The sequence below is a fragment of the Etheostoma cragini genome, chromosome 9, assembly GCF_013103735.1.
Source record: "Etheostoma cragini isolate CJK2018 chromosome 9, CSU_Ecrag_1.0, whole genome shotgun sequence".
NCBI classification, from domain to species: domain Eukaryota; kingdom Metazoa; phylum Chordata; class Actinopteri; order Perciformes; family Percidae; genus Etheostoma; species Etheostoma cragini.
The window spans coordinates 13,631,266-13,642,170 of NC_048415.1; the positions used below are offsets into that span (position 1 = coordinate 13,631,266).

General features: G+C 38.0%; 2 protein-coding genes across 5 annotated transcripts in view; one reads left to right on the forward strand and one right to left on the reverse strand.

Annotated features, from left to right (window-relative positions):
- Positions 1-1,496: 1,496 nt before the first annotated feature.
- uts2d (urotensin 2 domain containing) lies at positions 1,497-4,609 on the reverse strand. The gene is made up of 5 exons (XM_034881982.1): positions 4,108-4,609; positions 3,781-3,885; positions 3,654-3,691; positions 2,020-2,110; positions 1,497-1,899 (listed from the first exon to the last, which is right to left on the reverse strand). The coding sequence occupies exons 1-5, from the start codon at positions 4,277-4,279 to the stop codon at positions 1,874-1,876; spliced, it is 432 nt and encodes a 143-aa protein (XP_034737873.1). The 5' UTR covers positions 4,280-4,609; the 3' UTR covers positions 1,497-1,873.
- A 2,144-nt stretch (positions 4,610-6,753) lies between these two features.
- ccdc50 (coiled-coil domain containing 50) overlaps positions 6,754-10,905 on the forward strand; it is an 18,848-nt gene continuing 14,696 nt past the window's right edge. Inside the window, exons 1-2 of one of the 4 annotated variants that reach the window (XM_034881912.1) lie at positions 6,754-7,083; positions 10,594-10,656. In XM_034881912.1, the coding sequence (XP_034737803.1) occupies positions 7,029-7,083; positions 10,594-10,656 (118 nt within the window). In that variant the 5' untranslated portion in view covers positions 6,754-7,028. The remainder of the gene's footprint in view (positions 7,084-10,593; positions 10,657-10,905) is intronic. The other 3 variants (XM_034881913.1, XM_034881914.1, XM_034881915.1) reach the window with 3 other exon arrangements.

Here is a 10,905-nt window from a genome sequence, read left to right on the forward strand (position 1 = left end):
AAAATAGTTTCTCTATTCACCTGTAGTGTCTCCCCTTAATATTGGACCCATTATAAATTACTCCCTTTTTATGTTTGTGCTTTAACTTACAGTATTGGTAACTGTTTACTACTGTTTTCTATACAAAAGGTAATTCTAAATTGCCTTTCACATGGTTTCTTTCCTTATGTGCTATGTTTTTGTGGGAGTTTTTTTTCTTCGTATTAGGCTGTATCAGATATGGTTAAGCCTTTGGTGGATAATATTGTTCACTTTTGCGTGAGTGACACAGAGGATGCTGTCTCATTTCCTGTAGACTTATCTCAACAGGATGGTTTAACACTCTTCCTGCGCTCCATTTTATGGACTGAACTGAAACAGATAACACCAATTTCTTTATCGAGTTGGTTAGGTTGTTTTGTGTCTTATGCCTGTGGTGTGACAGGGCAGTTGTATGAACACTGTCAGTTTTGTGACTTTTGTTTTAGATGTGTGTGACACATAAAGGTTTCTCTTCAGTGTGTCACCTGTCTAGATGTTGCGTATGTGTAGAGAGAGAGAAAGAACGTGTTTTGCCAGTGTTTGTGATTCATTGGCCTGTCACTGGCAGCCAAAGTTAAACTGAGTTCCAGGCAGTGATGATGTACAGATGCATCATATGCGTTGAGTCAGAATACACCCCCTTGAACTTAGGGGGGAAATAATCATGTCAACAATGTGCAAAGTATGAACTGAATTGTTAACTTGGGAAAGATTTTTCCCTTAGCGTAATTTGCAATTAATTGCGGATTAATTTGATCAAGTTATGTCTTTTTTGTTTCTTTTCACTGGCTTTCAAGTCCTCCGAGAGCTGATAGTGATGATGGAGACATTGAGTGAGTTTGTGTTGCTGTAAGATGCTAGACTGGGATAGAAAACATGAATATATTCATACATATGAAATAAATAGTTAATAATAGAATTCAGTGATAATAATGATTGTCATTAAGTGATATGGAATGTTTTGGTTAGTTTATTTTTATTTTTCCAATTACATCTTACTGGCTATTGTCTTTCCACCAGACATGCAGGAGCAGATACATTGCCAAAACACAAGTAATAATGAATGAATTGTACTGAATAACTGAAAAATACACAGAACAGCTGGAATCAAAAGCTATGACTATGAATAAAAATACTTTAAAAATATATGTCTGTCTTTAAAAGAACTGCAGCTTATAGGCAAACAAAAAAATTCCTTCTGCCATCCCACCTGGTGCCGTCCCGAGCTTCTACTTTTCAAAATAAAATACTTAAAAAAATATCTTTCTTAGCCTACCTTTCAAAGTAAAGGCTCGCGTCAACTATCATGCTAATGAATAAAATACTTGAAATATTTGGTGTTTTTTTTTAACTTAACAGTAACGGCACTCACACAAATTAATAAAATACCTAATATATTAATACTTAAAATATGTATACAAGATAAATGCCATAAATAAAACACTTAAAATACATGTCCGTCTATGAAATAAATGCAGTGGCAGATGTGATGGTTGTTGGCAGCGGTACAAAAAGAAGCTTATGCCCAATACTGCCACAAGAGAGCGACATAAACACAAGCAGTAGGCAAATAAAATCCCTGCGAAAATAATGTATTTGCAGTCCAGTACATAAAGTCATGTCTGACCCTCAAGTATTGCTAGGGAGTTGCTGATTATTCACAAATTTAAGACGGACAGCCGCAGTCCTTAAATCTCTCATGAGAGCACCAAAGTGCGGTGGCAATGTTTATTGATGACTTTGAATATGGTACAACTATATTGCTGGGATGAATACAGTGGTATTACTGGTATTTTGAGTTAAGGCTATGTTGGGCTTTGCAGCTATAGGTCCTCCTGCTCTTGCATCCGTGTCAGACGCAGTACTTCCAGAAGCAAGCTGCAGATGAAAGGAGACAAAGATATTTTACATGCAGAATATTTAATACCGCAATGGTTAGAATTAACTATAAATATTAGTATGATACATTTTAATCCAGAAGTACCTAATTTAACTCACGTTCACCCCGCTTCCTTGTTATGGATTTGACTTCTGCCAAATTGTCTGTGATCTCCCTCTCCAGCTCCAGGTCCTCCCTCAGCGCCTGCAGCTACAAGCAGAGATCCGAGTAATTAAATGCACCACGACATCACAGCAGGGCTATGCGACCGTGTTCTATGGTCTTTGACTTGTTTGAGACTCGCTAGTATTTGGGCTCGGACTTTTCTCCGGTCTCGACCACTGGTCTTGCCAAATATGGCTTTATTATCTTGATAATAATATTGGAGGGAAAGTGAAACACAGTTCAGTTGGGGATGTTGTTCGGCTTTTCATAAGTTTAGACAGCTATGTTAATAACGTTTGGTAACGTTAGCGCAACAGTGTTAGCCTAGCCTACTAGGTAAATATTACGACTGCTTTCGGAGTTTCCTATATCTGCGTCCACGTAGTCAACATAAGACATGTGGCGTTATTGCTCCTTTTGAATAATTTTATTGCATGAAATGAGCTTTGCTCCTACGAGATGGGTGAATTTTTCTTTTACGTTGTACACAAAGCTAACTGGCTATAGTTAGCTTAGCCTCTCCTAATGCTAGCGGACATTAGCAAACGTTAGTTTCGGCGAGTTAACCACGAGAGTATTGTCGGCCATAATCAACCTCTGCTGCTAAAAGCAGTCAACCTGCAATGATCTTTGAAATAGAGACACACATATCATGTCTTTTGAAGGATACAACGGTATACAAATACTTGTACTGTTGAGTAGTGTGAGAAATGGTTCTTATGAATTTCTCAGATAATCCCAATCGGAAAAAAACTAAAAAATAGATTTTGCTCCAGATGTGTGTGTCCCAACCTCCCAACCTGTTCCTTCCGCAAACAACTTCCTGATGGATTTATTTTAAAATTATGCACGTTGTCTCAAATAAAATGAACATGTGTTAAATTACACTCTGTTCGTTGTTGTTTAACCAAACTTTAATGTTTTCTAAAGATACATGGCTTTCCTATCAACCCACATCCAAATATTTTTTTTAGGGAAGCAATAAACCAACCATTGGGCTACACTCTGTAATACTGGTCACTTCTTATCTACACTACAACTGGAGTGAAGCTACATGGTCATTTAGTTGCTCAAACGCTTAGCACGAGTACTGTAGCAATATTGTCCATGTAGCTATTATGAGTTATCAACTAATGTCATTCTGTTTTCTTTAGATTAAATGATATCAAGGAGAATGGCTATACACAAAAATCCTGGGTGTTGTGACACTGTTTTTCTTCTTCTTTTAAAACCAACAAATAACCGCAAATGATTGTCTTGATACTGTCATGCATCATCTCAAACCTCTTTGGACTCAGTCTTGACTTGGACTTGATTTGTCTTGGACTCCACAAAGGTGGTCTTGACTACAGCCCTGCATCACAGTATCAATACACCATCTGTTCACTGACTTTTGTAAGGAAGTATATTCTGACGGATTTTCATTCAGAGCCTCATGTCTATATGGAATTGGGTTTTTTTCTTCAGAAACTTAAATGCAAACACTCCATGTATACACAAACACAAAATATTAATACTGTGGTAAACCATGTTCCAATTAACATTTTTTTCCACAGTTGCTTCAAGGTGAATCTGCAAATATTCTTACCTCCTCCAATTGAGCTAATTTATTGGCCAGCTCCAGACCTGCAGATAACAAATCCAGTCATTATCAAAACAAAGCATGCACTTGTCATTTGTATTAGTTTCCCAATTTTAGTTTTTGTATCTCTTACCTAAAGCATCACCCTTTTCAACAGGATCTAAACTCTTGTGTAGTAACAGTGCTAGAATCTTGCTCTGATGATTTGTGTATTCTTTTGGATTCAAGACACTGTTTCCTGCACATACAAAGCAATTAAACATGCATTCTAAATATCATGAAACAGAAAATGTCACATCCATCCCATTAAATTTAGGCATCATCTCCTAAAAACTTGCATTTTGGCAACATTGAACCATTACACCAACATTGGCACAAATTTAAGGGATGCAGCATATAGCATCCCCTAGCAGCATTTTAATTATATGAAGATGTAAAAGTGAGATTTTTGCACACTTACCAGGGTTAAACATGCTCCGTCCCTCTACATTTAGCACTCCTTGCAGTAGTAACAAACCTAGCAGTCCTAAGCAGTAGTTTACACCTGTAACCCTATCCATACTACTCATTGTAAGGTCCCAAACTATTGCTGAACTACAAGCACTCCTTAAGCAAGACTGCCTTGGGTCCATCCCGTCAGTATATTTATCCTCTCAGGGGCCAAGAGGAGGGGCCAGTCAGCCCCTTGCGTACTACATCAATAGCTGTCAATGTGGGTTTCGTCCATAGGTCACCTTTTACATGGACCATGGAGAGTCTAGTATAATATGGTAATCTGACGTAGGTGAGGCCAGTAACCCTACATCACTCTGACATGGGCAAATCAAACCAAGAAAGGAAGGTATCAATCAGCCTGTTGGTTATGAGAGACCAGAATCAGATGTTCTTGGCACTTGCAAGTCTTTTTCTTTTACATTAATTGCTTCTTTAAATAGATACGTGGGAGTGTGTTGGTCTACGGAACAAGGGGGCAAATAAATTGATTCACTCTCGAAGTGCATCACAGCCGGAGATGAGCTCCTCAATCTTGCTTTCAGGACTGATTTGGAGGTGAAGGAATATCCATCACTGCGGCCAAGCCAACTACCAAAAAGAATCTTTCTTAGTCACTGTAGTCTATTTTGTGCATCAAGGAAATCACATCTCATACCTCTGCCAGAGAAGCAGGCACTGTGCAGTGTTAGGGAAATGAGCTTGCTGCCACCTACTAAATTTGGCTTGTGAGGGTCAAATAAAAGCTGCCATGCACCCCTTCAGACTTAATTTAGGAGCCTGGTGACGTGTGGTGTCTCGCATCCAAGATCCTTTCATGAATCCATCACTTAAGTCACAAAGCTTTTGAATCCAGAGCAGTTCAAGGACCTGATGACTAAATCCAGCAATGTGAAACCACCTGAAAGAGTCTTAGGGATCAAAACAGTAGTTTAAGTCATATAAAGTCAAATTAAATGGATTGATTCGGCACCTGAAACAGTTATGTCACAAATATTAACAAACTAGACTTAATTAGCAAATAGAATATATAAAGGGAAAGCTTAGCCTATTGTGCGAATAAAGTGAATGTGAGCTTCACGCACCAAGGCCTTATTTTTTCTCTTTCTTATAAATGATAAATCATTGTACAAAGCTTGTGCAAACAATGGAACCATGTTTCTATTAATGTGTGAGAAATGTGTGGTCTGAAGTCATGTAGTAATAAATCCTGTTTCTGCTCCCAACGAGTCCACTGCATCACTAATGAAAGAGGCCAGTAAAAAATAAACTGCAAGACTAATTCCGCATTAAGTATGGACACAGTCCCTGGACGTCTAACGGTGTTATGACAGGCCAGAAAATGGACCACTAGGCTAATACTAGTTGATTATAATCTATGTTCAGTAAAGAAAATGAATTGGAAACAGGTGTTATGCAGGTGTGGCAGACACCTGCTAGTTGAACTGCTGAACACTAGAGGGAGCAATTACATTAACGCAATCATGATACCAACTGCTGTGTGTGTGTGTGTGTGTGAAGAGACAGAACAAGCAAAGCACAGAGACAGCTTGTGTGCTCTTCAGTCAAACAAGTAGTCATTCTAACTATTGTTTTTAAACGTACGCCGCGTGCAGTTCTTCGAGGTATCATTAATTTGGACGATAGATATAGTCCACGGACGTGATGAGACTTCCTGTAGCTGCAGATGTCTGAAGTCCCTTGAGGAGGAGTTGCTTCAAGACAACCTGCTGTAAGCTGGAACTTTACCGGAAGTGGGATGATTCGGTTTTAAAAATTAAACGGAAAGTTGCTATATGAGTATCCTTGAATTTAGGTAGTGTAAATGTTCTCGCAACTATTCTATGACTTGCAAATTATTATTTTACAGTTTGGTTATTTAGGATGCTATTAATAGCTTAGGCCTACTCGATACGCAATATAAGTCTTGACAGTTTTTTATTTTAGCCACTAGTTTTAACTAACTGCAGCACGTGCAGATAAACGTAGTGTAATAATATTCAATCAAAACGTCAAGGTTCACATGTTAGGTTTTGACCAACATCTCACTGTTTACTTGAGCAAATGTAACTTGCCCTGGGTTATAGGATATAGGGTAAAGAATTTTTTTCAATTATTTTAAACAATTTAAAATGAGATGTTTAGTTGTAGTGTTTTGGATTAATCACAGGCCTTGAAAATCCTATATATTGAAGATCCTGTATGAGCTAACTTTTTAAAATCTTTCATTTCCATTTAATAAAATAAATTAATGTAATGTATATTTCTCTCTGTGGTCACTGGTTGGAAGTTACAGGGATTATTTGGAAAAATATGATGCAAATTTAGCTACTGTGTTGAGAGCATTTTTGACTGACGTCAGTCACTGGCAATCAATACACACCCCCACTGTCCAAATGAAGCAGGTTGGCCGAGTTTTAGTGTGAAAATGTAATAAGTAATACCTAACAATTTTGTTTGTTCTGCTTAACTTTAATTGTCGCTTATTTGATTATGCGTTTTTATTGTTATACTGAAACATTTAACTAAGCTACATTTCCAAGGGCCTTAAGATCAGTTTTTATTTTGACATTTCTGGCGGAAGTCGTGTGTTAAGTCACCGTGACTTGATGAGTTGATGAGGTGGTTGAATGAAGGTTCAGGGAGGGAGGGACGGGCGCTCGTAGACAACCTGACACGCTAGCTCTTCAGCAGAGTAGCTGCTAGGCAATTACAGCAGCGACAAAACGAGAGAGGGTGGCCTCCGAAACTAATCAAAAGGGCCGACCAGCACTCGAACTATCAATCGGGTTTATGAGTAAAGGCAATCAATCAGCCTGCGGTTAACCTTCGGTGAAACGCGGGAGTGTTTTTTTATTTTTATTTGTTTTACTTACTATCGGTGACAACATGGCTGAATGTAACGTTAGCATCGACAAGAATAAACTACCTGGAGTGAAAGAGGGTAACGTCCATAACATATTTGCTGGCTAAATGTTAAGTAAGCTAGCTAGCTGTTTAGCATGGTGATACTAGCGAGGCTAATAAGTAAACACAGGTGTTTCTTTTTGGTATTATGGTTGTTAGCACAGCTTGCTAGTTGATGCTAAGTCAGTATAGTCTTAACCTAATGCTGGAGTCAGGTAGCTAGTACAGCACTGATTAGACCTCGGTAACAGGCGTCGAGCCAGATTGTGTGTTTCCAGTCAGGGCTAGAAAGCAAAACACTATCAGCACGGAGGTTGTTATAATGTATCCCACTTCACATTTCAGATAACGTTAATTGGTTTGGTGAAATGGTTTGTGGGCAGAGGGACATACAATGTAATGGATACCTTTCAAGTATATTACATGTGTAACGTTAATGGTGTTAAACACATAATTCAAACATGTAAATATCTGTCATATCCACCGACCTTGTGTGTCTATATAAGCAACCTGTTATAATAATAATTCTTAATTTATTGTAACACCATTTGCACTTTTACATTTCTCTATTGTATTGTTGTTTACATTCCTCATAAAGGTCATTGTTTATATATCTGTACTATGTACTTATATCTGTACATAGTAGTATGTTTGTGAACTTTATTGAGCTTTGTTGTCCTGGTTTTAGCCTTGTCTAGTTATGTGTACTTTATGATACAACAAAAATCCAGATTCACAATACTATAGTTCCCACATAATTAAAGCTGATTCTGATTTACACAATCTGGCACAACATCAGTTTGTGGAAATGCAGTGTTGGAACCAGGTGCTTTGTAGCCAAATCTTATAGAGGTGGTGTCCTGTTGTAAGGGATGTGGAGTACAAGATGTCTCTCTTTTTTAAAATTTCATATCCGGTTACACTTACGCTTTTGGCAGTAAAGTCTACTTTGAAACATTATCTTGAAAGACTTTCTAACCAGCAAGAAAAAAAACAATGCCCACCCCATCCCTCATAATTTGTATACACACTCAAACTTTCTTCTACTGTTAACTACGTAAAGTGAAAAGCAGATGGAGAGTGTTGCTTTTACACTGAAGCATGTTTTGGGTGGGATGCTATGCTGAAGGGAAGGACCCGTCCTGTTAGTGTGAAGCAGCTGCTCAGCAGGATGCTTGTTATTCCGGTCAGAGAGAGAAGGATCGTGCATTCCCGCTGCTTTGCTAGTCTGCAGAGGGAAAGCTGCTGGAAAAGTTTCAATTTCATCCCTCATATATGTTTCGAAAATGGTAAAGAAAAACAAAGCGAGCTGTACTGCTATATTGTACTGCTATACTGTAACTCCCAGATGATCTGGGCTTGTAATTGGCCATTTTGCTCTGCGTGTGATGCACTGAGACTTGAGTCTTTGTGCATTGTGGTGTCAAGCTGATTTTCTGTTTCCAGCGATACATGATCAAATGATGGTATGAGAACTCAAAACCGTAGCAGATGTAATCCTTCTGTCACCTGTTGCTTGTCACGAAAATTAGACCCAGTTCAATCCTGCATTTTTCCAAAATGTTGACTTTAAAAAGATTAAGGAACTGTCACACAAACCCAAATTGTCACTGTAGTTAAAATGACTCGTGTTTTTAGAATAAATCTCAAGTTTTTTGGTTTAGAAGATTAAGCATATGGTTGAAAAAAAAAAGCCTGGTCTGTATTACTCAAATCCCATACTGATTGGAGGCAGTGGGGGGCTTTGTGGAGGTCTCGCCCTTCTCTTCGCAGCATCTGTTTGAATCCAACAATCCTCCCTGTCACCATTCCATCGTTTCAAATCAGAAAATTTGGACCACTCAACGTGTTTTATTTGATTCCCAGGTGTTTTTGGGCTTGTCAATAATGCATAATTCTTTCTGTGGATGAGGTCATCTCTGTGAGAACAGATGATGGACTGAGCCTGGCAGTGTGTGATTACTGAATGTGGCAAGGCTCTGTAATGCAAGCTGAGAGGAAGAGAGCTGTAAATATGAGATACGTGTCAAATAAATAAATTGTGTGAATAAGTCTCATCATAAAACAAGTAGGTAAAAGATATATAAAGACAACTGCTGGCAACAGCAGAGTGCTGCATTCCCGCTTGCAAGATTTAATCATGGTTTAATTTAGTTCTTCTATATTTGATGCAAGGATGTTTACACCAGTTTCGCAGCTAAATAAGAGTTTCTTACTGCAGTATTTTAAGATATATGCTAAACAGAGGGTGGTTAAATTCATGTTGACTGAACTGTAGAAGCAAATGCTTTAAAGTACACGTGTCCTATGCCATAGGGTCCAAATATGCAAAGAAAGAAAAGTGGCCTTATTTCAGTACAGTTCAGATGGGTACGCGGTGTGTTGGTATCAGGTTTGTATGATGGAAATCTCCCTTTGTTGTTTCCACAATGAATGTGTTTTGGCAGTATCTGTATTATTGAAACCATACATGGAAAGTTGGCTCTAGTTTAGATTTGTTGTGTAGATTTAAAATGAAAACGGGCAGTAAAATATCTCTCCCTGTATACAGATTATTAAGAAGAGAAAACCAGCCATATAACTGTATAATCTGCTGTCAAAAACTTTAGTAAATGTGACTAACTGGTATTTAGGTGTGTTCTAAACATTATCAGATTATTTGCTGTATTTAATATTTTAGGTCTCAACTCATTCTAACTCATTCTTTGTGGGTGATAAGTTCATTGTAACTGTAAAATACTTGAATATGCATGTATCTATGTCTGTACTGATACACACAGTAGATTTTGTACTTTTGTACTGTATTTGCCTGCTTTTCACATTTTGTCAGTCAGTTCAGGCACTTAAACCGTCAGCTTGTCAGTAATAAGAGTAGTTCTCGCTTTTTTTAAAGCCCCTCACACCTCTAAACAACTTTTTAAGAAAAGGAAAAAAGAAATAAACTTTCACAACATCAGTCTTTATTAAGGGTGGATGATGGTTCCTCATTCACAGTTTCACTTCATGTCATTACATGACGAAAATAACCAACTCACACCTCTCTTGCCAGATGGCCAAACTTTTTATCAGATCAAGGAAAACAGTTTGGCCCAGTTTGTAATCTGTCAAAGCTAGGCGTAGAGTTTTTAAATGTCTCATATATTAAACTGTTCAATATCATATTAAACTATTCATTAAATTATTAAACAGATTTTGGTTCAGTATCATCTAATAGGCATACAGCGCTCACAGCAAATAAAGAGCCACCAAACATTAAAAAAAAATCAAAAATATCTCCATTGACAGCAATTTCATTCAGCTGTTTGTGTGTTCTGGTTAACCCATGAAACTTGGTCTCCTGTTTGAGTTCAGTTTTAGGTCATTTCTCTATATAAGCACTTATGTAGGCAGATGGGCTGCCTGAAACTGGATGTTGGAGATCTAACACCTCAGCTGCTTGGCTGGTTTGACGTTTACTAGCTACATAGCTGAATGAGTTGAAATTCATTTTAAACTTTGTATTTCTCAGGATTCTTTTTCAATTTCAGTCTTTCTTTTTTTCCCCCAGTGTGCCGGGACTTTGCTGTGCTGGAGGACCACTGCTTGGCCTACAACCTCCAGGAGCAAGAGTGTAAGAAACTACAAACTAGCCATGTTTTAGGATTTCTTCTTCCCAGCTCCCATGCTTTACCCTTAACCGTGAACTCCTTTGTTTCAAACTGGGGACTCCTGATTGGCTGCTTTTAATGGTACTGATCTGTGATCAACTTCAGTTGGAGAAAAGCTTACTGCTTTATTAAGATGAAAAAATGTGTAGAGTTCATACAGATACTGGGTGTCTGTTTGAAGACTTAAGGCATTTATAGTAATGTTTTCTGCA

What these genes read in the sequence shown, in the direction of transcription:
- uts2d (XM_034881982.1), bottom strand. Translation starts at nt 4,279, where the DNA reads ATGGACCCAAGGCAGTCTTGCTTAAGGAGTGCTTGTAGTTCAGCAATA. An exon ending in TGAAAAGGGTGATGCTTTAG is followed by an intron (nt 3,692 to 3,780) that starts GTAAGAGATACA and finishes TGTTATCTGCAG; the next exon opens with GTCTGGAGCTGGCCAATAAA. An exon ending in AATTAGCTCAATTGGAGGAG is followed by an intron (nt 2,111 to 3,653) that starts GTAAGAATATTT and finishes CTCTGCTTGTAG; the next exon opens with CTGCAGGCGCTGAGGGAGGA.